Source organism: Diceros bicornis, chromosome 25, assembly GCF_020826845.1.
Source record: "Diceros bicornis minor isolate mBicDic1 chromosome 25, mDicBic1.mat.cur, whole genome shotgun sequence".
Taxonomy (NCBI): Eukaryota; Metazoa; Chordata; class Mammalia; order Perissodactyla; family Rhinocerotidae; genus Diceros; species Diceros bicornis.
In genome coordinates, this window is record NC_080764.1 from 31,623,315 (window position 1) to 31,651,279 (window position 27,965).

At 36.7% G+C, this 27,965-nt stretch overlaps 1 protein-coding gene across 7 annotated transcripts in view; it reads left to right on the forward strand.

Moving 5' to 3' along the window:
• ATP2B1 (ATPase plasma membrane Ca2+ transporting 1) overlaps positions 1-27,965 on the forward strand; it is a 120,681-nt gene that overhangs the window by 40,724 nt on the left and 51,992 nt on the right. For all 7 annotated transcript variants that reach the window (XM_058568680.1, XM_058568682.1, XM_058568683.1 and 4 more), the window contains 2 exons: positions 14,368-14,793; positions 25,543-25,740. In XM_058568680.1, coding sequence (XP_058424663.1) covers positions 14,586-14,793; positions 25,543-25,740 — 406 coding nt within the window. In that variant the 5' untranslated portion in view covers positions 14,368-14,585. The remainder of the gene's footprint in view (positions 1-14,367; positions 14,794-25,542; positions 25,741-27,965) is intronic.

A 27,965-nucleotide genomic window follows, 5' to 3' on the forward strand; every position in this document is an offset into this window, starting at 1 on the left:
TTCTGTTTCACTAGAATTTCAATGTAATGCTGATAGATCCAAGTCAGAATGCCTAACAGTTAAAGGGAAATACTTCAGTTTTATTTTGCACAAATAACACCCAAAACATTTATGAAAGAAAATAACCTGTAGGCTACTCTGACAAATTAGCTCATTTACTCCTCATGTTTTCTGGTTCTTGTTCATTTACAGTATGTGAATTCTGCGTGGTTATAATCATTGGGTAGCTGTGTTTCTGTGTTTTCTCCCTGAATGTTGTGTCACAAAGACTGTTCCAGGTTGGTGTTTAGTTTTCTTAATTATTTTTCTTAAGTCTCCAAGAATCTTCAGCAATTAATCATCTAATTTTAAATGTGGGAAGAAAACCTTTTTCTCCCTCTGGGGTGTCACTCTGTTGTTCTTTTTAAAGTAGACCAATCTAGTTTATAGATCAGCTATTATAAAATTCTGGATCTGTGATACAGCCCTCTTGCTTTTTAATTCTTAAATACTATTAGGTGTCATATATAAGGACATCACAGTCAAATATTGAATTAAATATCTTCATAGATTTAACAATATGTATTATGTGCCTTCTGTATCAGTAGGCTAACTTAAGTATTATGTAATATATGCTGAATATGACAGTTCATTGAAAGCTAATTAAAAATGTGTTACTACTAATTATAACAAATAGCTGTAGTTTGCTTACTACTAAGTATCAGGCAGTAAGACATTGGAATGATTTTAAGATATTTCGTGTATTAATTCATTTAAACCTCTCAAAAATTATGAGGTGGATGGTGTTATCCCCATTTTACAAATGAGGAAGCTGAAACACTAGATAAATTGCACAAGGTCACTCAGCTAGTACAGGAAAGTGCTGGAGTGAAATCTAAGAAGTTATGCACCTGCCATCATCGTAGTTATGGTTTGGAGGTGGGCCAGGCATCCTCTTGAATCTCCTCTTCTCTGAAATTGACAGTCTCTTTCCTTGGCACCCAAGATGGGCCTTACTAAAGGACCGCTGTTTATCTTCAGTGCGTTGCCGCGTGGTCTCCAGTTCCGTTCAGTTACCCTGTGTTGAATAGTTTCTATGGGCAAGGTGCCGTTGCTCAGTGATCACTAGGAGATACAGAAATGAGCAAGACCATCCTGCCCTCAGAGCTTACAGTTTAATCAGCTAGAAAGCTATGTACATGAGTAATTGTAGTACATATTGAATGTGTTATAGTGGCTCAAAAAGACTACAGAAGCAGAGAGAAATAGACTAATTCCCTGTCATGGAGTCAAAGTAGAGAAGGCATTTTAACTGTTTAATTTGAAGAAGTTTGTAGAAAGGCAAAGGGAGGGGCCGGCCCCGTGGCTTGGTGGTTAAGTGCGCATGCTCTGCTGCTGGCGGCGGGCGTGCACCAACGCACCGCCTCTCCCGCCATGCTGAGGTCGCGTCCCACGTACAGCAACTAGAAGGATGTGCATCTGTGACATACAACTATCTACTGGGGCTTTGGGGGGAAAAAAGTAAATAAAAATAAAATTATTAAAAAAAAAAAAAGGCAAAGGGAGTGGTCCAGCCTAGGGAAAATGGCACTAGGAGACTGTTGTTTGAAACTTGTCCAAAGAAAAAGGAAGTGAGGAGTCTGAGAGTGCGACTGAAACAAATGGATGAGAGGAGGGATGCAGATTCGGTGCATGATACCCATGCTGAAGCTGTCAGTATCCGCGTCTCTATTGAAGACCTCCACAGAGCGGGAATGCTTCCATTGGGATGCTGCCCATTGTCTGTCACAGTCTTGAAAGTACTCCCTCCTTCTGCTCTCCTTCCTGGTTCCTTCATTTTACTTTGTGCATTTACTACAAAAGGAAAACATTTTCTGACCTTCTCAAAAGATGATGCAGGTTTCTCATTAGTTTTATGAGATGATTTAAATCATCCGTTTTAAAAAATTATCAGAAAGAATTAGGAAGTCAGGAGCTTTTGAAAACTGTTTTCTCTCTCTCGGTACTACATTAACCTGAAGTTTTTTTTTTTTTTTAATGTGTCTGTTTACTTTATTTCAATTTTCTGTTGGGGAGCTTGAGGACTTTAATTGCGTTAATCTTTCACAATTTAAACTTGACTCTTATCCATTTTTATTCCAGTGGATAGTTAAGCAATTTATTAGCCTCTGTAGGAGCTATGAAAGGAACACAAGTTCTGGCTACTGCCCTCAGGAAGCTTAAGTTGTATTGGAGGAGACAAGATAAACTCTGAAGAAACCTTGCAGAGGTACAAAATGATAATGTGTTTTTATCAAGGTATCAGCTCTTTCTTGTGCTGCTTCCTTGTTGTCCTTGTGCTCAGGTTTATCAGACTATCAGTCACACTTCTGTGTTTTCAGCCCTCTCCCACCCCGGCCCCACTCTGCCTCAATTTAGGTGTGTCCTGACAGTGAAGCCTTTCTTGAAGCCACACACCCATTTAACACTTTGCCAAACCTTTTGTAACGCTTTCTACAACACTTAATTGTATTTGTTTGTATAGTTGTCTTTCTCCCTCATTTAGGCTGTAAACTCCTTAAAGAAAGAGCTTTGGGCGTAGGGCTTACTCAGATATGTTTGGGACTGATAGGAACTTCAGACAAGACAACAGGTTTGGGAGGGAGAGTGATAAAATTAATATGGGCGATTGAATTTGATGTGCTGCAAGATATTCCCATGGAGGTATCTCTTAACAGTTGAAAACATGGGCCTGGAGCTTGATCAAGGCCTTAGATGTAGGGGATGACGTGATGCGAGCTGCCGAGAGAGGTTGTAGGGAAGAGAGGTCTGTGGACAGAACCTGGGGTGATAACCTCCTTTAGAGTGTGGTAACAATTTAAAAAGCCAAGGGTTGTGGGCTGAGGAGGACTGCTGAGAGACCTGGGAGAAGTAAGCAATGCAATGGGTAGGAGAGAAGAATACTGTCAAGTGACACAAAAGTATAGAGGAGGATGAGGACTGAGAACAAGTGTGAGATCATTAATCAACAGAGAGAGACAGCTCAGGAGTATGAGGATGGATCCGGTTTGCCGGGGGTCGGGGTGAGAGTGGGTGATCAGGAAGAAGCATTGAGGATAGATCTTATTAAGAGGTATGGTAAAAGGAGGGGGAAAAAGGGAAAACTTTTTCGGTTAACAAAATCCAGGAGAGGCTTGTTTTTTGGCGGGGAGGAGGAGGGAACGGTCTTTATGTGGTACGATGTATCGGAATTTTGGTTAGGCTAAATGAAGGAACCAGTGTGAAGTGGTGGCAGTGGCTTGCAGTGGCAGTTAAGGAGATAAGGTCCTGGAGTAGACTTGAGTAGCCTGGGTAAAGACGAGAGTAATTTAGGAGACTTGGAATAGAAAGAGGAACGTGCTAGGAAGCTAGAGATGTGTCAGTGGATCGCAAATGACTGAGAAAAATGTGTTTCTAATGGAGCCAAGAGCTCAGTTTTTTAAAATTTTAACCAGCATTGCCCAACCAGATGTTATGTCTATTCAGGGGAAGCTCACTAACCAGATGGCTATAGGAGGAGGATAAAAGAGCAAGTGAGACAGAAGAGAGAAACTGGAGTCATTGACCATGGGGAAGTTAGCTTTTTTAGGGCGGCAAGTATGATCAGAAGGGGTTTTGACTGCCTTTGAATCTGAGGTCAGAATGCCCACACTAGATTCTGTATAAGTGAAGAGAAATAAAGGGAGATGAGTAACAGTGGAGAGGAAATCTTGAAAATAGGACAATTCCAAGTGGTGATGACTTAATGTGCCGCTCTACCCTTCAATGGCAGTCACAGAGTACGAATCAAAGTCTTGGAATGAAGGTCAAGAACTGTGTGAATCCAGAGAGTTTGAAGCATCATCGTCATGATGTGATGGAGTGGTTACGGCTCAACACAGCCCCTAATGTCCGTATTCTTTGCACTTTGGTCAATTAACTGTAAATCAGATTCTTGCCTAACATCCTCTTAAAAGATAGCTTTCCTTATTTTTCGGCCAGATCCTTTGAATGTGTTGCAAAAGTGAATATTCATTTACTGACCTGTTATTTAGTAACTACAGCTGGAAATTGCAGAAGACCATCATCTATCAAAGTGTATAAATAAAGAAAAAGAAGATAAAGGAATGGAAAAATGTCTTCTGCCCTTCGTTCTGTATTCAGTTGTTTAGATATTGGAATGAATAATCCTTGAAATCTAGAGTTTTTAATTAAGAAAACAGAAAGCTCATGTTAAATTTACAGATAAGCATTATGCCTCCCTAAACACTGCCAACTTTATTTTTGTGAGCTCCTTCAGTGATATAATGAGCATCCTGTTTCCTTAAGCATTTAAGTGTAGGTTCTTGTGAACTGACAGGATAGAGGCTCTTAAGAACTGAGTAGGCTGATAGAGCAGCTGGTGTGACATTCAAGTGTTCGTATTGCCTTCTAGCTCCTGAACAGAGGGAAAAAACAGTTTTAATTTAGAAATCTCTCTTTCTTGACTATAGCTGAAATTCTCAAAACCAGTGAGACTAGAAAATGATAGAACATCTCGTTCTCATATTTAGCTGGAGATACAATATGTTCTCATATTTGGTGGTAAACTGTACAGGATTATATAAAGTTAATTTTCTTTATTTTAGAGCTTTTCATAGGGTTATCTTTTACTAGGAAACTACTGTTAGGATGAAAGTTCTTAAAATGCCTAAATAGAACAATATAATAGGAGAAAAACAAAGAATAGTTTATTTTGGGGGAGAGCAGGAGAAGGTAGATATCTCACTTATAGTTCTCTGTTAAATTTGTTAAAATTTAATACTTTTAGGTGTTTAAAATCATTTTACATATGTTCAAAATGTAGCAGTATGAGTCTCCACATTTCTTACTTTGAATGAAGAAAATTATTTGCAGTATTTGTGTAATGTAAGGTTTTAAGTAGAAAAATATCAATATACTTGGTATTAAAAATTAAAACAACTTAAAATAACAGCTCACAGAATGTTTTTAGAATTTGGTCTGCTTTCAATTATTCGTGCAAATTAGGAATAGCATGATAAAGACCCATGAGTTTTTTGCCTATATTGTTGTCAGGAAATTTTGGGTTAAGGTGATAATCCAACAGTTTGTTCCTTAGTCTAAATTCAGGGCACACTTATTATTTGCAATAGTGGTTCTCCAGACCAGTATCATTAGCATTACCATCACCTGAGAAGTTGTTAGAAATGTAAATTCTTGTCTCCTACCCCAGATCTGCTGAATTGAAACTCTGGAGGTGGATCCCAGCAGCCTGGTTTTAAGGAGCCCTTCAGCTTTAATGCTGAAGTTTGAGAACCACTGGTCTGTAATACGTAGAATTAGTATATAAATGATTTTAATAATCCAGTGTGGAACCCAGCACTTATAAATTTACCCTGATTGTGGTAAATACAGAAGGATTGTGTTTTTTAACTCTGTAAGTACAACCTTGCAAAATTAGGACAACCTTTCAAGAGATACAGGTATTTGGGTTAAGATAATTCCAACTGACTTGACCATAAAGCAAAAATCTCTATAGTGAACTCCAAGATATCTGTGTTTGGGATCATTCACATTAAAATTTTATCATATACTCTGCTTAAGTACTTTGTTGGCATAAACAAATAATCTCTGCTGGAAATGACAGTTATCAAAAGCAAGAGTAATTGTCTTACAGCCCCGGGGAGGGGGATGAATCATCAATTTATGGAACCTGTTCTGCTTTGGGAGGACATACTTCTTTATAAACTAAAGGCTTTGGGGAATAGGAGCTGTGTTTGGAGCTAGGATAAGGAAACTGGGTGGTTTTATTCACACTTTCACTGAGCCAGACTGCTGTAGTGTGGTTTCATCATTTTAATTGAATTGTGAAATTCTAAAATATGAGAGAAAAAAATAAATAGACCTTGTAAATGCACCTGCAAATAAATTTTTACTATTATCTATAAACTGATCTCATGCTCGCTGACTAAAAACAGATGAAAACAATTATGGTCAGGATTATGCCACCCAACTCCTCCTCACTGACTCCCTTGACAATTATTCAGGAACAGGAACAAGCAGTGGAAAATGAGAACAAGCAGCTGGAGATGGCAGTGTGGTGGGAACAAGAGTTGAGCATCAGAGAATTGAAGGCAACAGAACGTTTCAAGAGTCAGGGAGCGGTTAGCAGTAGCAAAAGTTGCTAGAAGGTCAGATAAGAGGGACTAAATGCATCCATTAGATTTAGGAACAAGAGGGGTCTGTGGTCATCTTGAAGAGTAGCACAGTGCAGCACAGGGGAAGAAGCTAGATTGAAATCGGTTGGTCCGTGAGTTGGAGATCAAGTAGGAGTAGAAAATTTCGGAGAGAATGATAGCTAGATGTGGGATTGAGGATTTTCTTGCCAAATGGCCTTTATTGGGTAAAATTTTTGTTTCTTTATTATTTAGATCTAGTTGCTAACTTTATTACTGTTGGTTTGGTATAATTTTAATTTAGCGTGGGTAACCCTAACAAATTGTTTCTCCAGTAAATATATGATTTCCTGTAGGCTTTTTGAAATATTGAAACTCAGCGTTATTACTATGCATAGCCTCAAGGATCTAGGACCCTGGTTAAAAACCATTGCCGTGTAGCAGTCATCGTGTAATTCATTTGAAAATCTGAAATAGCTTTTAACTTGAATTGTCTAAAAGGATTTAAAGGAAAGTTGTTTATATATCTTGCATACCAAGGTGGTTTGAAAACTCCTTGAAGGTTATGACTTTTTCTTAATTCATTACACACCTAGTATATTATTTTAAACAGAGTCATGAGGTTTTGTTTTGCTCTGCTATTTGAATTGGCATTGTTGACTATTGTAAAACCTGTTTTTTAAATTGATTTTTAGCTTAAGGTTCAAACATTTCCATTGAGTAAACATTCAGCGCCTACTATCTTTCTGACAGTGCTGAGGGCTAAAAATAAATGGCACAGATCCTGCTTGAGTTCACAGTTCATTGGGGAAGACAGAGAGGTAAACAAATCATTGCAGCTGTGTGATAAAAGCTACAACAGAAGAACAAATGAATGCCTCCACTCTTCTAATCTGCTCATTTCCCACCCTGAGAGATTTGCTAAAGTGGTCATGGTGAATTTGTCACTGGCAGCAGCTGTAACTTGCCCTTCCAAGTATCCTACTTCGTCTGGGCCTCTGCAAGTGTAGTAGATAAGTAAGTTACTGAGAGGAGTGGGACTACTTTTAGTCAGCACAGACACAGCCATGGTATTTATGAGTCCTTTGAGAGTAATAAATCAGGCATTGTAGACAGTGCTTATTTTCTGCTTTATCAGTTCTGTAAAACTGAAATCCCATTTCCTGAATTTAGTCTTGTTTATATTTATCATTCTTTACTCACCTGATATAAATTAGTCATGCACCATGTAATGATGTTTCTGTCAACTACGGGCATATAGGACAGTGGTCCCATAAGATTAGTACCATATAGCCTAGGTGTATAGTAGGCTGTACCATCTATCTAAGTTTGTGTAAGTACACTCTGTGATGTTCGCACAATGACGCAATTGCCTAACAACGCTTTTCTCAGAACGTATCGCTGTTGTTAAGCAACGGATGACTGTGCTTTTCTAAACAAGCTTTATAATCTATGTGCTGTTTTGTGTAGTGTATGTTTTCTTTAAGCCACTTACAAAGTGAAAAATGTGAGTTCAGAGTAATATTAATATTGAGTTATCCTTGGTTCTTCAGAGTGTTTTAATAAAATAATTTGAATATGACAAAACTTTGTAAAAGAAACTCCACACCATTCACAATCTTGAGGTGTCTGTTCTTTGATACGTATAGTATTAGACCATCTGCTCTTTCCACCAATCGAGTCAGATATTACATGCCAGTACTTTATATACAGTAAATTTTTATCATTTCTTATTAAAAATTGTTTTAATTTTTGGAAGACTAAATTTTTAGGGTGTGAATCAGGTATAAGGTTATTTTTTTTTCCTTGCAGAAAGTCATTATGTAAGAAGGTTGAAAGATCATAGTACCTCTTGCTTAAGATATGGCGGTCAAAGATGAAGAAGGCATGAATAAGACTGAGGGTTACTGCTAGCATCTGGTGGGGTAGGGTGGGGGGTGTGGCTGGGTTTCTTAATTGAAGAGACAGTGCTCACTGTCACTAACGTGCCAACAGCAGCCACAGTGAGAAACTGCCATGAAGACTAGTTATCCCTCTTCTCACAACTACTTATCTACAAAGGAAGTGGAATTAATTTTTGTTAAAAGAAAAAAAAAGAAACTAAGAAAATGCAGACTTCTTGAGAAGTCTTCTTTTTTGAAAGGCTGCAGTCAAAAACTATTTTTTAAGCTTTTTGTTCATCATATGGTACATCTAACAGCAAGGGTATCAGTGTCCGTTTTGAAGTGTGATGCCGATTATTTTCCTGGTAGTAGCCTCCTCCTTAAAACCTGTACGTTGTTAGGATTTTTCCCATGGTTTGAATTTTGGTCTTTTACTCTTCTTTTAAATGATTTTGTGAGTATTTAATGCTTGCCTTCTTTTATTAGAAGCATCTTTATTCTTTTGGGAAGTAGATGATTATGAGTTTAGAGTTCAATGGCTGTAAAATGAGCAATTGGATTTGATCTCCAACATCCCTTTCAGCTGTTAAATTCTATGATTCTTTCCTTTGTAACCATTTTTTAACAGAATGGTGGCTTTTTAAAATTTGTTTATGATTAGTATTTTATTTTGATTTAGAAACTATTAAACAATTATTCTCTTATTAAGTGAATGAAAATAAGCTGTGTTATCTTTAGAGGATTTTTTTTTCAAAACCTGAGATCCATAATTTGTGTTCCTATAGAACAAGTCATGGATTAAGAACCTTTGTAAATACTAACTTTTTTATTTTTAAAAATTTACTGAGTTGTGTAGTAGAGCTAGTAAATAGAAATTTGACTTAACACTTAAATTATTTCAGTATATCAAATGAAAATCCAAAGACAGTTCATTGAGCTATTATCAGTATAGATAACCTTTAAAGAACTATTTGAATTTTCTTGGGAAAGAATATATGAAATCAAAAGTAACTTCATGCATTGAAGTAGTTAAAAAATCTGTAAAACATTAGAAAATTGAAGAGTAAGATTTAGGATTATAATTTTTTCTGTTAGTTTTGAAATTTCATTCTGAATTGGGAATGATTTGAAAAAATCAAGATTACTTGAGAAATCCTTAACTAGTTGACTCAAAGGACATTTTAAGAGACTAATGGAAGTTTAAATGAAAGGATTGGTTTCTAACAAATAAATGCCTTTTGATTTTTAACCAGTTTAAATTTAGAGTTGAAATTAATCGACTTTCCTCAGCTTATGACTATAATTAGCAGATTGTCAAATTAAATGGTATCTTTCATACACTATATACAAGAATAACTTTTCTTGTCTGAGGTATGTTGTCTTTGAAGTAATCTTGCCTAAAAGGAATCTTGATTCCAAAGTAGAATTGATCTGTTACCTCCCTTTGTTAGATGTTACACTCCTGTCATTGCTGCCTAAGACAGCTTGAGAGTGGGAGGGGAAAGCAGTTACATCATGTTAATTAGCGTCAAGTTAATGCATACTGAGCTTTGAGTAAACTGAACCTTTGTCTTTGAATATATACTGTTGCATTTTTTGTATGTCATATTTGTACAGGTCAGTTTTTTGGAATTAAATGTAGGAGACCATACTTTCTTACCTAATTAAATTTAGCCTCTCATTCCCACCTATCTTTCTGGATCCTGATTCTGTTGTCTAACATATTTGCCGACTTACTGAGCTTCAAGTCATCTACAGATTGGAGAAACATAACTTCTATGTTTTCACATCACCAACAAAAGTTTAGAACAGTCAGGAATTAGGAACCCAATAGTGCATTAAAAAACACCTTCCAGGTTGTTCCTCTTGGTCTAATACACTTAGTTAAATTAATATATTTTCTGTCTTGCCTGCAGGAACCTCATGTTACTATATAATATTAATCATCATTTTCAGAGCTCCGTATTTCATCCCATAATTTACTTAACTGTTTCCCTGTATTTCTTTCAGTTTTTCTTCTGTGTGGTTTTTTGTTATCGTTGTTGAGTCTAGATAATGCCCATACAGCTGTTCTGTGATCTCTAAGTCAAGTGACCTTGTGAAGGAAGGAACTGAAATTATATTAACAGCAAAGCTGTCTCTTTATGAGGTCCGCTCATTGCTAGGACCTCATGGTCATCCTTTCGTTGTCTTTTGGGGCCCTACCCATTCACAGTAAAGCTTGTGTGTCAGTTGGAATCTACCTTATTCTTCTTTGTGAAGACTGATTTTGCCCAACTCTGGTCTTAAACCACCTTTTTCCAAGAGGCGTGCACGGAGTAGCTGTGTGTTTTCTTTAAAATCCCCCTCTTTTGAGGCCTCAGCTTCCGCTTAACATTTCTTCTTAAAATTTTCAAATGGAAGATCTAAATCTTTTAGAGAACAAAGAGTAGCAAAATAGATGTTCTGCTTTCTGTTATGTCTCAATCCCAAAGGGTGGGTCTGTCTCTTGATTGTCATGTTGTAGCTAACAAGTGAAAAGCAAAACGTTTTTGTTGTCCTTAGCATTTTTGTCAATCCACTAGTTAGGTGAATGGAAGAGTGAAGAGTCAGCAGAGAGGAAAGTAGTGGAAAGGATTGTAGACAGTCTAGAAATAGATAACAGCCTGATTGCTGTGTAATTTGTAGGTGATAGGTAATTCAAATAGTCCACTTTTGGAAATTTGGTGCTTTTCCCTGGACTTTCCTTTCTTGAAACTAGTCATGTTCTTATCAAAGCTTCTGTGGGTTGCAAAGTGATAGAAACCCCAACCCTAAAAATGAACTTATTGACACATTACTGAAAAGATCAGAGATAAGACAGACTTTAGGCATTGATTGACCAAGGGGCTTGAATGATCCGGCACGGACAGACACATTTCCTCCTTCCCTCCTTCCTACTCTCCCTTTCTCTCTCCCTCCTCTCCTTCCCTTTTAGATCCATGCACAGGGGCTTTCCACATCTCAGATTTAAGTACAGTAAGAAGAAACAAGTCTCTGCCCCAGAGTCACAGTAGAAGCCTTGTTGCTGCTTATTGGCCCTTGTTGAGTCACATGCACATTCCTAAACCTGTCATCTTATGACCAGGGGAGTGTCTGGATATGGGAATGGATACATTGAGAGTTGGAAAGGGCAGATCCCTAAACAAAAAGTGGGGCTATTGCTGAAAAAATGGGGGGAAAGGGTGCTGAGGTGAGAAATAACAAGTATCCACTATAATGTCCCTTAAATTCTGATTTTATTACATAAATTGTTACATTTGATATTATTTGACTATTTTTTGACCTACAGAAGCTTCCATTTCAACCTAATAAACGTGAAGACTTAAAGTGGAGACAGTATAGTGCAGGAAGCATGGCTTTTGAGTCACAGATTGAGATTCAGATTCTCGCTCTATCATGTATAAGCTCTATCACATATCTTTATAGTTGAGAAATTTAAGGACACCTAATAAATAACACCCTTTTCTCCTGCTTGAATTCTATCAAGAAAAATGACAAAGAATGGCACATAGGAATAAAAATATTAGTTTTATTACTGACAAAAGCTGAAATGAAAGTTTGGTTTTTGTGTGACAACAGTGGGGTTCTAATATTGAACCCAGAGCTAAACAGTTATTTACCCCCACCCCAGGCACTTTGAACAATAGGTTTTTTTTAGCCTGGGAATCTGCCTCTAATAACTCAGACCAGAATGCATGAGTCCTGCAGACATCTGGCTGCCAAAAGAAGGCAGAGAAGTGAAGAAGCTACATCCGTGTAGTTGCTCTTGGAAAGATCTCCTGTTAGGCAGCTCATTTCACCTCAGTAGTAATGGGTGGAATAGGAGGCCAGAAGTTGTTGAGGAAAATTCCTCTTTGTGGAAACTGGAGGAATGATGACACACATGCTCCAACACACAGACTTGTGAATCTTAATTATTTTATCTCTTAAATAAATAATAACTTATTTTAAGGTTGGTATGATGTTTACATGCCAACAAATTTTGGGTATGAAAACTGAGGGAGATTATCAAGTAACCACCGTCTCCAGTCTTTGAAGTTGGGTTCTTATAACAATTGGTGTGTGAGTGGGAGAAAGCCCACTTTGCCTAGGGGATGAGTAAAATGGGTAATAATTGGGCAAGCAGGATTTGTGAAATGGGAGGAAGCAGGCAATGAAAGAAAATGTCTTACAGAATCTGTAACTATCATATCCTTGCAAATTTAACCAAAGGCAAGCAAACTTTTCCTCCTCCAGCCATCCCAAGCCGCTGGTATGGATTCAAAGTTTTTAGCCCATTCTCCTCTCCAGTGGTTCTCACAGTGTGCTCCCTGGATATATAGCATCAGTATCACCTGGGAATTTGTTAGAAAAGCAAATTATGGAGCCCAGCCTAATCCTACTGAAACTAAAACTCTGGAGATGGGGCCCAGCAATCTGTATTTTAACAAGCCCCCTAGGTGATTTTGATGGATACTAAACTATGAGAACCAAATACCATGATTTGCAAACATCCCCATAACAATTTGATAGCTGAAGAGTAATTGCACTTACCAGCAATCTTTTCTGGTTTCTAATCATTAAACATTTTATTTATTAAATATGGGGTGGGGTATTTGGGGAGAGAGAGAGATTGAATAGGTAAAATAGAGCTTAGGCTTGAATGCCAAACAGGCATGAGCAATAGGACTGTATTTTCATCCTCTAGGTTTAGATATAGTGGCATGATGCCTATTTATAAAACTAAATGTAGCTGCAAAATGCAGAAGGGATTGGATGTAGGAGATACTAGAATGAGAGAAGACCTGGGGTGAGGGGGTAGTGTTATAATTTGTGTAGGGGGACTTGAAGATCAGGAAGAAAAAGGATGATATAGAAGAGGCTTTTCAAAGGAAGAATTAACCGAAAGGAAGAATTGAGTAACTGACTGAAGCTGGGGGGGGATGGAATCAAAGATGCTTTACAATCTTAAGCCCCGGTGATTAGGGTAATGGTGACTGTGGGAGAGAGCTCTCTAATTAGGGAGTAAGATGAATCCATTGTTGGGCATGTTAACTTTGAGGTGATTGTTTTTAAGGACATAATATGGAGAAAGGAGAATTGAACTCTCATCTTAAGGTAGTTTAGAGTAAGGAGAATTTGAAAGTATTGTGAAGAAAATTAAAGTAATGCATCTATTCATTCCTCAAGCATTGACTGAATGTCTCCCGTGTGCCTGGCACAGTTCTAGGTTCTCAGGATATGGTAATGGATAAAAACCTGTGCCCTGCCTTCAGAACTAATACTGTCAGTGGAGGGAGACAAAAAAATAACAAATAAATAAATGAACAAGATAGTTTCAGATAATACTAAGGGCCAGCAAAGAAAAAAAAATAGAGTAACAGTAAAGAGTGACTAAGGGGTAGGGAATTTCTTTAAATAGCTGGTCCGGGGAAAACCTGAGGTGGTGACACATGAGTGGTGGAAGATAGTTTTAGGAAGCCACAACATGGTGGCGTCATAGAGTGGCCAAGGAGAATTGTGGGAAAGTGTATTAGGGGGTTTGTTGTGCTTTTTGCCCTTTTAGGGGCTATTCTATATGAAAGGTTTAGAGAGATAGCACCATATATTGGAAGAAACATGGGCTTGGAGCCATCCCAGCTCATTCATTTCAGACATTTGTTAGCTGTGCAGAAACGCCTCAATTTCTCTGAGGCTTACTCTTCTCAGTAGAGTAAGGAATAATAAGACCTCATGGGATTAAATTGTGATGCTTAAATGAGCGAATGAATTTAAAGCAACTAGCATAGTGCTTGGAACGTAAGTGCTTAATGATAACTATTAATAACAGTAATAGTAAATGGAACATAAAATTCAGTCATGTGAAATGCAGTTTCATTTAATAACGGTGAGATCTAATGTTTTTGATATACAGTTTTATTTAGAAGGTATACTTTGATTTTTTTTATCACGCAAAACATTTTAAGAGCATGAGACTACAATTAAAAAGTATTTTTGGGGGCTGGCCCAGTGACATAGTGGTTAAGTTTGCGCACTCTGCTTCGGTGACCCGGGGTTCACGAGTTCAGATCCCGGGTGCAGGCCTATGCACCGCTCATCAAGCCAGGCAGTGGCAGCATCCCACATACAAAATAGAGGAAGATTGGCACGGATATTAGTTCAGGGACAGTCTTCCTCACCAAAAAATAAATAATAAATAAATTTTAAAAGATAAATATTTTTTATAATTAAATTATGTATTTTGATTAGCTGCTTGATGACATTTAGAAAGTATACTTATATGCAGAGTCTAAGATGGATTTTATTAACTTGTAAATATTTTCTTCTTACAGATGTATACATCTCATGATTGATATGAAGAAACTAGTCATGGGCCAAAGGTCAAGATACTTCTCTGGGAAATGCTGCTGATGCTACTTCACAAAGTCATACAATGAGTGTGTGGTTTAAGAAAGATTTTCATATTTAAAAGATTTTCATCTTGGAAATATATCAAGTGAAAATTAGAGTATTTTGGGAAACATTTTCCTCCTAATAAATTATACCTGTAATGGGCGACATGGCAAACAACTCAGTTGCATATAGTGGAGTAAAAAACTCTTTGAAGGAAGCTAATCATGATGGAGACTTTGGAATTACGCTCGCGGAGCTGCGGGCTCTCATGGAGCTCAGGTCTACTGATGCATTACGAAAAATACAGGAGAGCTATGGAGATGTCTATGGAATTTGCACAAGGTTGAAAACATCTCCCAATGAAGGTGAGTTATATTATGTTCATTTTTAGTCATTTGTGTGGAGAGTGTAGTATATTTGGCTTATAAATAAGCATGCTTATATTGTCTTGGCAATTGTGGGATTATGCCATACTTTTAGTGACATTAAAGATGGGTTAGCTCTCAGATTGGTGCAGTTAGAGTAACTTTAGATCAAGAGATAATGTTGCAAATTAATTTATATCTTTTAGGTTTGTGGGAGGAAATATTTTGTCCTGTTGTACTTAGTGTTGCTGCTTGTTTACATTAGCAAGGTTGTCTTTCCACTCGAGCTATAGAGGATGGAACCAGGCTTGGTAGCCCCCAGGGTATTCAGTGGAAATAAACTCTGCTCACGATCCTTCATATTGCCAGGTGGCTTAAAATAGTTGTCACAGCCCATAGCTGCCCAAGTTGTTTTTAACCTGGACTTGGATAATTAGTTCAGAAGATCCTAAAACAAATGGAGTATATTAGATGGCAGTTTTTTACCTAGCACACAATTCCTTTGCTTAAACATAGTTTTCAGTCTTAGAATTATGTTCAATTTCCCTACGTTCAAAGAAGCCTGTGGTTTCATAATTCTTGATTTGTAGTAAGTTTCTTTTTGAGAATAAAAAAAGGAAAATTCATTATAACTTCATTGCATTATAGTCTTTGAGATGATTTGAGATGGATGACCTTTTGTGTATTGATCATGTTGAATATAAAATTAAGGTTAGGAAGTTTCAGGAAGGCATTTCCAAATTGCAGAGGAGGAAGGAGGAGATACATGAGGATGTTTGCTATTACAATTTTAGTAAGGTTGGGAAATTATTAATGTTAAAACTTAAAGTATATTAGTATATATTCAAAAGCCAATTCTAGAGAAATTATGTAAAAGTGTTTTTCTTAACATTTTTTTCTGAAATGTCTTATGCTATGCTATTACTTGTGATAAAACTTAAATTAATAGCAAAAAATTATTTCCAAAATTGTTAAAGGATTTTAAGTCACACTAAAAAATTCTTTGAAACCTTTATATAATTCTGTGTGAATTGCTAATTGTTTTAATGGCAGGTAGTTACTTTAATTTTTCTGAGGTAGCATGATCTTGAGGGACCCAGTACCCGTATGCACACATATCCTAAAAGGGCTTCCTCAGATCACTTGGAGTATGTTTTTTTGTCTGCAAGACCTGTTAAGTCTTCCAGATTTTCTGGATCTTTTCCTCAAGTCAGAACCCTAGAAACATGGACTTCTTAGTTATACCTTAAATACCCTGTACCATTTTATGCTAGCTGGGATCCCTGTTGTTGATGTAAATTCAGGGAATCAGAAATAGACCCATGGACTTTAATAGACAGTAATTTGATGAAATTCAGAGCTTGTTAATTATGCAAACCCGCTTTGAAATATTGGCTAACTTTGTATCACTTTAGAGATGTGTGCATTAATATGCTGTTCTCAGTTCGTAGATTCATTAATTCAGTCGTATGCACTTACTACATTTAATCTAAAAACCTAATTGTTGCATGTTTCACGGTCACCAAATTGGTAGGAAACGTTAACATAAATAAGCCCTCAATATAACAAAGTAGTTTCTTCATAAAAGCGTTGTTGAACTTCAGTTTCAAATCTGCACTTGACTGCTCTTCTCCCAATGATGTCTTTGTATTTCTCTGCTGTTAATCAAAATTTTTGTCTTCTAATAACTAAATACCTCTCCATCATATGTTCTCATTTTTAATAGACATGACTTCTCATTAGTTTGCACTGTACTTTCTTTTGTGCTGTTATTTTGAGCGCTATTCTTTACATTGATTTTGGCTTTATTAGTGAAGTTTATTAAGTTAACTGAAAATTTTGCATCTAATATAGTAGTTTTTAAAATTTGGGGAGGGGATGGTTATGTGCCTCTTGCACAGCCTGATGGAAGCTATGGATAATCTCTAGAAATACTCACTTAACACTCAAAATTTTGTGTGTATTATTGCTTGGTGCTGTTAAATAAGTATGCAATATTTTTCCCTCTTTTACTCTTAGAAAATTCTTGCTCATCTTCTTCCTACTATTGTGAATTTAATTTTTGTTAAAATTTGTACAAACTTTTATCTTCACTGTTTTTTATATAAACATTTTGTCGTTTTGAAATATTCTTCTAAAGAATGTGGAAAAGCGATTTTAAGCATTATATTTGTATTTACAGTTGTAAGAATAAGTAAAAACAGTAGCAGCCTTCACAGGAATATTATTTCCAAAGGAATAATTTTAGTTTAATTTAGAAGTAAGTCACTCAGAAAGCTAATGAACATTTTGTCACTGATCAACTAGACAAATGATAGTAAACGAATCATCACCAGGGAAGTCAGCTAGGAGTTTGTGTGCCCAAGAAAATGATCTAGACAAGTACTCTTTTGTTAGTGTAACCTGCTTATAGTCAGGGAAAGTGAGATTAAAAGGATTCTTCAAAGTACATGAATTTTGGTTAGATAAAACTAAAGAATTAGTGTTGATGGTTTTAATTGTATGATAACTGTAAGTGTATAATGAAATTACATCCCAGTTTCAGAGAAATGAATAAAATGTAAGAATACGTGCGTCTTAGAATTGCCGGGATATTGTATTCATCAGGTGTCTGCTGTGTGGCAAGTACTTTTCTAGGCTCTGGACATACATCCATGAATAAAACAAAAATGCCTGCCTTATTTTTACATCGGGGAGATAATTTCACAAGACAACTAAATGAAATGTGTAGTTTGTTAGTGATACGTCCTTAAGAAAAAAATGAGTGGAGAAGGAAAATCAGAAATATTGGGGATGTCGATGTTAGCTTGCTGTGAAGTCTGGAGGAACAATTTAAGACATTTCTTAAGAACAACAAAAATGATAGGTAACATTTAGGTAACACTTTTTGTGCCAGATTGGTTGGTTGTTAGCACTTAAAAATATTAACTTATATTATCCTCACAACAGTTTATCCAATTTAGAGCAAAAGAACTCACAGCATAAAAAGGTTAAGTGACTTACCTGCAGTCTCACAGCTCATAAGCCCAGAGCAGGGATTCAAACCTTGACAATTTAGGTGCAGAGAACATGCTTATAACCAGTGTAGTGTACTGCCTGTTATAAAAGTTCATCTCATATAGCTTGCAAAAGAGTTGAGCTACTGAGAAAGAGGGACCTGTGTTCTCTCTTCTCAGTAGTATTTTTTGATGGCAGGAATAACGTAATGAAAAAAATTGGGTTTAAGGTTCTGTTTTGTATTTGTGTGCTTCCTCATTTGGCCTGCTAATTTATTGCTTGTTTTCTAGCAGAGCAGTCCTGTAACTTGATTTGAAGCATATTATATTCATACTGATCAATAGGAGGTGTTTTGAGCCAGATATGATTTTCATGTTAAAAACTTCCTAATGGTTTTGATTAACCATCTTTACTTTGCTTTACTTTATAGAATTAGAACTATAAATTTCAAGGTTAACTGGAATTGAGACTTATCACTTCATATTTTTTGCTTTATCTATTAGAACAAGCACCTATCTTATAGTCCTCAGAATCCAAGAATGTACTTTAATGCCAAAATAACCTGCTTATAGTACCTAACTGCATAAAATTACCATTAGTTTTTTTCTTCTCTATGTTTATTGTTTTCCTACATTGTCTTTCTTACTCCTCTTCTGCATCATATTTCTTGATCCTTTTATTTTTACACTAGCTTTTGGTATCTTTTCTGTTTTAATGTGTTCTTATGTTATCTGTATTATATTTTACATTGATTAGTAGAATAGACTCTGTAATAATAAGATTTCTAGAATGCAAATCTCTAGCCCTGGTATCATGTTTGTCATTCAGTAGTACTGCATTAAACAAAGAATAAAAATGAATTCATAAAAATTAAAGATGGGTATCGAGTAGTAGTCTGTCAGAGGAATGGCTTTGTGGACTTGTAAAGGGCAAGAAAGCAGATGAGACACTAAGCTTTTTAAGTGGTGGTTGCTAAAATTAGGTAAAAGAGAAAAAAAGCAAAGGAATTAAGAAAAGGAAACAGTGGTAGAAAGAAACAAAAGAAGTATGTGGTAGGAAGCAGGGTAGAATCCACAGCAATTGTCCCTGGCTGACTAATGTTTCCATCATGTTTCAGATGGCAGCTGATATATTACACTCACTAGAACTAAGGCTGTTGGTATTGGTGTGCTTAGACCATGTCTTCATGGTGCAATGTAATAAAACTAACATTCACACATGGAAATATATTTTAACTCTCGAAAAAAATCAGCTCTTTGCCCAGGGTAAATCATTATTGACTTATAGACCTCTACGAGAATGCTCTGTTGCCCTGATGTATGTGCTTGGTTGTTCAGGTTGGCACAGCCCTTTCAGACATTCAGCAAGTATTTGCATGGCCTTGGTGTGCCAGTCATGTGTGTTTCACTTCTTGTATAGAGTTATCAATGAGATAACTTTATATTGATGATCCTGCATGACCTTGTCCTAGAAATTTATTGCTGCTGTAATAGGGAATTATATATTTAATTAATACCTGCTCAGGTCACTAATTTTCATTGCTTATGAATTTTTTTTTGGTAGTTGTATCACTAACTACTTCTCCTCTAACTTTGTAGTATGTATATTATTTTTTAAAGTTGTAGTTGATACAGCCTGAAGTAGCATAGCTTTAGTTAGAGTTTGAGTTCAGTTTTCTGAGTACAGTAGATGTATTTCCTTCTCAAAGCATTCTGTTCTGTCTTTCATAACCTTATACTCTTAGAGTTTTCTTTCTTCCTATCTGGCCAGTTTCATCAGCCTCCGGTGCTTTCCTTTAAATGTTGGTAGACCTCAGGCTTCTGTTCGTCTATACATGCTCCTCTTTGTCTGTACTCTCTCCCTGGGTGATGTCATACGTTCCTGAGACTTCACATGTCATCTGGATGCTGGTGATTCCAGCAGCTGTAGCTCCAGTCCAGGTTTTTCTCTAGCTTTAGGCCTAAAAGCCCAATCAATTGTTTTTAGATATCTTCATTTTCTCCGCCTTTCCAAACTTTCCCTTCTGAAAGCATACTTCTCTTTTTCCCTTTTCCAACAAAACCGTTACCTAACGTGTTACGTGGCCTTGACTTTGACAGGACTCTTTCAACCTCTGTCACTCATTTGATCCACAAGACTTGGAGATTCTAACTCCTAACTTTGTCTTAACTCAGGGGTGTCTGCTTCTTTACATCCTCACGACCCTGTTTGAGACCACTGTCTTCTCTTGCAGTAATTCAGGTAACAGCGTCCTAACTGGTGTCTTTTCCTGTCTCCCTTCACACTGCCTGTCACTTTCCTGCTTAAAGCTGGCAGTGGTTTCGCATTGCCCTTAGAATGAAGTTCCGATTTCTCACTTAGGTTAAATCTCTCTGGGATCTGGCCCCTGCCTGCCTCTCTAATGTCATCTCTTCTTTCCAACTCTGCCTGTCAATGTTTGAGGCATAGCAAAACTTTTGTTTTCTTAAATACTGTTGTGCCGAGGTCACTCTTGTTTTTGGGCCTCTTATGTACTGATCTCTTCACCTAAAACACCTTAGATCATCCTTCCTATGACTGTTTATCTCTTAATCATTCTTAAGATCTCAAGTTGGATGTCTTAGATTCCCTTATCCACCTCAACCCCCTAAATTTTGGATTCCAGTTCTCTGTGTACTCCCGTAACATCCTCACCACCCCCATCATAATACGTTAACACCTTGGGTTGTGATGAACTGGTTACTTGTCAGTCTGCCTCACCAAACTATGAGTTCCTTGAGGGCAAGTGCCAGAGAAAGGCATCCTGTCTGATTCATTTCCCTTTGTGTGTTTAGTGCCTGTCAGTGACTGGTGCGTGGTAGGCATTCAGGAATGCGTGCATGAGTTTGACTGTAGACCAGTGATTCTTCAATTTGGCGGGGGGCGGGCTAGGGAGGAGGTCCCCTCCTCTTTTGAAATTGAGAATATGATGAGACTACTAGTCTGTTTCCCAAGAAGAAAGCACATGAACATACATTTTCACATACTTTCTTGGTCTGCACGTTTTCCTGTGACCCTCACTTAGAGAAGTCAGGGTGGCTGCTGCCGCCACCACTGTCACACAGGCACATAATTACACACAAACACAGACGTAATTTCAAGTGCAGAATTTGATAAGACCGTGGTATGTGCTGTTTATTAGCCATGATTTTCAGTTAAACCCACCTGTTTCCTACGTTCCAGTACTTCCCCCTCTTCATTTCCTAAATTGAGACATGATTGTATTAGTCCCAGCGGTTGAGATGCTACATTTTCTTGTAAAACATCAAGCTATTGATATAATTTGCATTTTATTCTGTAATATGTCCTTTTCAAATATATAAATGATACTCTTAATTATCTATTCTAGAATGAATATAGGCTTTTTTTTAACTTCCCACAATGTTGGATCCAGACCCCAAAAGCGTATATTCTGAGGCTGCTTTTGATGGTTTTTGAACCTATTTTCTCTTTGTGAAGCTAACTGGGCTGTAAGGAGATCAGTGCCATGCATGCCCTTGGCCTCATTGCCACTACACTACAGTCAACTGAGCCAACAGGACTAGGCAGAAGATTTTTCATTATATTTATTCGTAAGTTATTCTTAATGATTTAGTATCATATCTTCTCTATTTTTAAAACTAGGACCGTATGATCTCATTATCATTACCAGTTCCATCAGCTTAGCTATATCTGTTCCCCACAAACTTTGCTTTCTCCCTCCTCGCAGTGGAAGCCTCTCCCTGCACCTGGATTAACACCCATGCTCTGGGTTCTGTTCCCTCTTGCCTCTTGAAAGGCTTTATTCCAGCATTAGCCTGTGTCTCGTGTATCATCAGTGTCTCCTTTACTTGATCGTTTCCATTGGTAAATAACCTGCCTTAAAATCTATCGCTCATCTTTAAAAAAACAAAATGGGTTTTATTTACCCATTTAAATTCACCTTTACTGCTTTGTTTCTCCCCACTGCATCACACTCCTGGAAAAATGTTATCTGTAGTCATTGTTTCCACTTAGCATTCTCTGTTCAGTTGTTTCTAATCAAACTTTCTTCCACACCACTCCACTGGAAGATTCCTTATCAAGGTCATCTGCCTCCGCTAGCGAAAGTCAGTTGTCCATTCTCTGTCTTCATCTTACTTAACCTTTGTAACCCCGTCTCATATAGTCAGCCACATCATCTTTTTTTGTGTGTGTGTGTGAGGAAGATCAGCCTTGAGGTAAAATCCATGCTAATCCTCCTGTTTTTGCTGAGGAAGACCGGCTCTGAGCTAATATCTATTGCCAATCCTCCTCCTTTTTTTTTCCCCAAAGCCCAGTAGATAGTTGTATGTCATAGTTGCTCATCCTTCTAGTTGCTGTAAGCCACATCATCTTTTTAAAACTCCTTTTCTGGGCTTCCGTAGTACTACACAAACCTGTTTTTGTGCCCACCCCCCTTACCTCCTGCTGTTTGTTCTCAGTTGCCTTTGGCGTCTCTTCCCCTATCTGACCATCAAATGTTGGAGTGTTCTAAGGCTCTCACCTCAGCCCTGCTCTCTTCTTGTCTACTTATTCTAGCTTTCAAGAGCTCTCATCAGGCCCATGGCTCCAGAATTGTCTGTATATTGATGACTCTGGCTCAGACCTCTCCCTTAGTTCTGAAAATGACTAGCCAGCTGTCTACAAACGTCTCCATTTGTTTGTTTAATGGGCATCTCGTGTTTAAGTCTATAAAACAAAACCGTTAATTCTTGCCTCCCTTTATCCACCCAATCATGCAATTCCCAAAGCTTGCCCTGTCTTGGTACATGTCTCTACCACCCATCCACTTAAGGGCACGGACAAAAAAAAAATCTATATCATTCTTAGTTTTCTCTTTCTCTTTCATCCTGTCTGATTCTTAAGCAAATTCTGTGTCATCTCCTTACAAGATACCTGGCAGGTCCAGTCACTCTGCCTCCACTTCTAAAACCCAGATGCTAGCCACCATCATCACTTACTTTGTCCTGCAACAGCCTCCCAACTGGTCTTTTTCCTCCACTCTTGCACTCTTTAGTTTATCCTTCACACAACTATTTACGTGAGATTAGTTATCATTACCCTACTATAACATCTTCTACTGGTTTCCATTGCACTTAGAATAAATGCCAGTCTTTTCTCCGTTTTATTGTAGTTATCTCTTTGTCTCCCTCCAGTATAATATAAGGTTGCTGAATGTAGGACTTGCCTTGTTCACGCTGATTCCTCAGGATGTAGAACAGCACCTGGAAGTAGTAGATGTTCAGTAACTATCTGGTGGAGGACAGACTATTGTTACAAAGCTGTTAACTTCATTATATTTAGATTGTATAAGTTTATTATTTTATATTAATGGAAATGTATTGCCACCAAAATGGAGTTAAAACCTGTAGTGTTCAGTTTGTACTCGTCTTCCCCCTTAGTTTGCTTAGTAACTATGACCCTGTAGTTTATGATGTACATATTTTGTACCTTCTCCTTTGGTCTTTCAAAACAATCCTGTTAGTTATACCAACAAATATTAATGTTCCCCGTCAACCTCCAAAGAGGTTAAGTGACTTGCACAAGATTTCAGTAGATGAACTGGAACATATGTCCTGTAATTCCTAAACCAGACAGCTTTATTGGTGTAGTGACCTAGGTGTGTGCTTGTATGACTGGTGGTAGGATAGAAAAATTATAATAACCTTTAGGACCAACTGTGTTTTTACTTCCCAGATTCCCTCCAAGAGGCATTTTTAAGCTGTCTTTAGCTCTATTCTTTTCAGCATTAACATAAAATATTGGCCTGTGTTATAACCAATATAAGTTAAGATTTGATCACTTATTTTTATAGTTATATAGTGATATGTAAAACTACCAGGTATTATATATGTAATTAATGATATGCTCTATTAAGTGTGAGTTCAACTGATAGAACCAATATCTTCAAACAAACTTCTTGGAAAAAATTGAAGACTGATGCTGGGAGGGATAGCAATCTTTTATTTTTGCTAATAAGGGCATTAGAACCTAAGACAGACAAACTTACCCACTGTCTAATATCATCCTTTCATGAAAGAAAGGACATTTAATTTGAAAAGCAGTGAGCACCTAATCTCAGAACATCTCAAAATATAGTTCTTTAAAACAAATAATTTTGTTTTGTGGAAAACCTCCCTACATTGATTACCCTGTCCCTCGATTAAACCATGGACCCGTGTTAACTGTTTGCAGCCAGATGTGTTGGGGAGCATTGCCCTAGTCTGAAGAAACAGTGTGTGGATTCTAAATTATAATTTGCAAGTTTCTTCTCTCATATTGTCTTTCTCCCTGATCACAGTTACTACAGTCCTTTACTGGCTTTCTTTTCGTTGCTGTCTCAAAGCCTACAGCTCTATAGAAGCTTTCAGTTGATGACTTTTGTCATCAGAAATATAAAATGCTTTCTGAACTGCCCCGTATGGACCCAACTTTGTTACAGTTACTAGCGAAAAAAACATTCTCTGGAATCTTTTTTGCTATCTTTAACAAAGTAAATAATTACTTTAAAATCTATATATTTCTTTCTCATTGTTTATTTTAACATGTACTTTCTTTGTTCTCTGTCTGCCTTCTGCCTGCCTCCAGGTTGAGATTAATAGCTAAAACACTTAAAGCCAAGAGTCTTCCAGTAATCTGCTGTTTTCCTGTCTTCCTCCTTTGATGTTTTCTTAGAATGAGCTCTTGCCCAAAAAAAGAATTGAAGTTAATTAAGTTAATTATAAATTTGAATTTATGATGATAGCTTAAACGTTGTATCATCATGGTGTCTCTGCCCCCTTCTTCGATATTCTTAGACAAAGGAAAAATGTCATTTGTCACTGCTGTCAGTGTTTTCAGACCCCCACAATAATGCATATGTGTACATACTTTGCTTTAGCTAATTGAGGTATATCTGGGTTGGACAGGACTAGCAGGTTTAAATTAGAGGAGGGCTTGCTTGTTGGGGTGAAGGAAAGGCAAAATTGATGTCCATCCAACTGTCTCTTACCCTCTTCCTTCATAGCTTTCTGACTGCACACTCCAAGCAATAAATATTGGTCCTACAGTGTACCCTTTCCCGTATGGTGACATAGGTGCGGTCAGTCACTAGCACCACGTCTTCTTCAGTTGGAAAGAAATCCTGAAAGTAAAACTTGAAAGGTCGTCCTAAGTCTCCTGTTTTTTGTGACTTGCAAATCTTTTATCAATCCGAGTATAACAGACATTTTAGTAGAGAAGTTTTAGAGCTTATAAGAATTAACTTTTCATTGTTCTTCAGTGAATAAGAGTGAAAAGCAAAGACTTCCACTGATTAAGTTAACTACGACGCAACAAGTTGATCAAATAAATACCTTTATATACTTCCCCCATTTTGGAGGGAAGACATAATAAGTAAAGGTCAGGGAAATGTTTAAATCTAATGTAAAACCACCAAGCTGCCAATCACTTCTGGTCTTAAGCAGTCTATAAGACAGTATAAGACAAAATGATCAAAAATAAGCAGTTTGGAAAAGCGAAAATTCTTAATCCAATCTTGAGTTATCTGTTCAAAATGTTCTCTTAAAGCACTGCACATGTTTTTCAGTGATTTACATTTTGTACACTTAGTCTGATGCACAAAGATAAACCATTTTGATAGGGTCTTATGAATTGGAACCTAAAGTGTAACAACTAAATGTGTTTTGAATAAAATAGATATTTTCATTTGTAAGTAGTAAAACTGTTCACTGAAATTTGTTTTCTTTTTATTAGGTTTAAGTGGAAACCCTGCAGATATAGAGAGAAGAGAAGCAGTGTTTGGAAAGAACTTTATACCTCCTAAAAAGCCAAAAACTTTTCTTCAATTAGTATGGGAAGCATTACAAGATGTCACTTTAATTATATTAGAAATTGCAGCCTTAGTATCATTGGGCCTTTCTTTTTATCAGCCTCCAGAAGGGGATAATGCACGTAAGTAAATTGGGGAGAAAAAAAAGACTTCTATGCGTGGTGCTAAGTTGAGCTCATTTACTTACTTGATACATAATAATAATAGCAGACCAGCATTTATTGACTGTTTGCTGTGTGCTAGGTGCCATTCTTATAGTGCTTTTAATAGTTCTTTAAATATGTTACCTCAGATAATTTTCACAATAACCCTATGACATAGTGTCACCTCCATTTTACAGTGAGACGCAGAGGTTAAATAACTGCCCGTATATGCATACTGTGTGTCTGGTAAGGAGCTAAGCCATATATATGATGTGGTCTGTGCCATCACAGGGATTTAAGTTCTTTAGAACACTATTGTGAAATAATTAGTTTTTAATTAGTTTTTTTAATCTTTAGGAAAATCATTATGAAAGCAAAATTCTACTCTCTTCCCCAATCCATTACTTGTCAAGTCCTTATTTGCTATGTACATGATTTGGGTAATTTCTTTGCCATTCTAGAAATGTTTATACTACAGAGTATCCTGACCAATGGAAAAATACATTATAGAAGGGTAGATCTGCTTTAACTTGTAGCTATAGATAGTTTTATTTTCTCTCACCTTTCTATGTCCTTCGTTTCTCTTTTAAATTTGTTCTTCTCTTTTTAAAAAAATTTATTTAAAATGGATATTCCTGACAGTACATTCTATAATTGATAGGAAATCTAGCTTGGGTTTTGGTCACTATATTGAAGTAGCTATAGAGTGAACCAATTTTTATTTTATGTATCAGAAGAGTGATTCACCAAAATATTTTTTTTGTGAAAGCTTCATTCTTATGCCTTTCAAGTTATGAAGAATTTAACAAATATTTGCTAACTCCCAAAGTTTGCTTAGGTAATCACTTAAAGTAATTCCTTCAGAGGTATGCCTAGAGCTCGTGTGAGAACTTTTTTTTTGGAGAATGTTGGTCACAGAATAAGCCAGTTTATCCGAGAGCAGTGGAGATCAGAGTTTCTCAGCAGCAGTGCTTTTGACATTTTGCACTGGAACATTCTTTGTTGCCGTGTTCAGTGTATCACTCCCCAGGTGAGGCAACCAAAAACGTCTCCAGACATTGCCAGGTATCCCATAGGGGACAAAATTGCCTGTGGTTGACAGTCACTAATGTAGATAAGAAAAGACTTAGGCAATATTCTTATGAGTATTGAGCCTAATTATTTTTAAAACTTTTATTTATTTTTGTTAGCTAAATAGTACATATTTGCTGTAGAAAAATTAGGGGGGAAAATGACAATTGATAGGAAATAATATTCACCAAAAATCTCACTTCTTAGAGATTACTGCTATACCATTTTGATATATATCCTCCCAGATTTTAAAAATATGTTTTTGTGTATATATGTGTATGTGTGCATGTGTGGGTAAGTGAGGATGTGTACATGTGTGTCTTTTTATCTGAAAAAGGGGGGCATACCATGTTTAGCAACATACAGATAAATTCTTTAGTGTGCAGTTTACCCAACTGTCGTTAAGGAATACGGGGAATTGGTATTCTAGAATTAAGTTAGCAGATTATTAAAAAAATTTTAACATTTTTCTTCGAAGACTAAAAAAACTAAAGGAAAATATTTTAAGTGGGAGTGGATTTTGTTACTAACAAGGTCTGGAACAAATCTTTTTGGAATTCAAGCTGCTTCATTTATAGGATGTAGTGACAGATCCTATGTTAAATTTGCTTAAGGAGATATGGTATTAGATGCAACTGGAAAGATAATCGTTGTCAGTGTCATAAGGCACTTTAAGGAGACTCAAAATCTGCTAGAAGTTGTTCATAAAATAAAGATATTTTTTCTCCATGCTGATAAGTTATTTAGTGTTTGCAGTTTAATTTTTTTTAACATTTATTAATGTATTTCGTGTCTCTTTTCATCATGTTATAACACTAAGAAGTAGTAACTTGCTTAAAAGGAAACCCATTCATTGTAAATCTACAGTCATAGAAATCTAAATTATCACAGTTTCTTACTGGTACTGTTTTGTGTGAAAATAAGCACTACGACTCACACCATAAATAAATCTATAGTCACTAGTGTGCTAGTGGTTCTCAGACTCTTCGGTCTCAGGGCCTTTTTACACTCTTAAAGTATTGAGGACTCCAAAGAGCTTTTGATTATGTGAGTTATATCTGTAGATAGTTACCAGATTCTAAATTAAAACTGATAAATTTAAAAATATTAATGCATTTTAAAATAACTGTGAT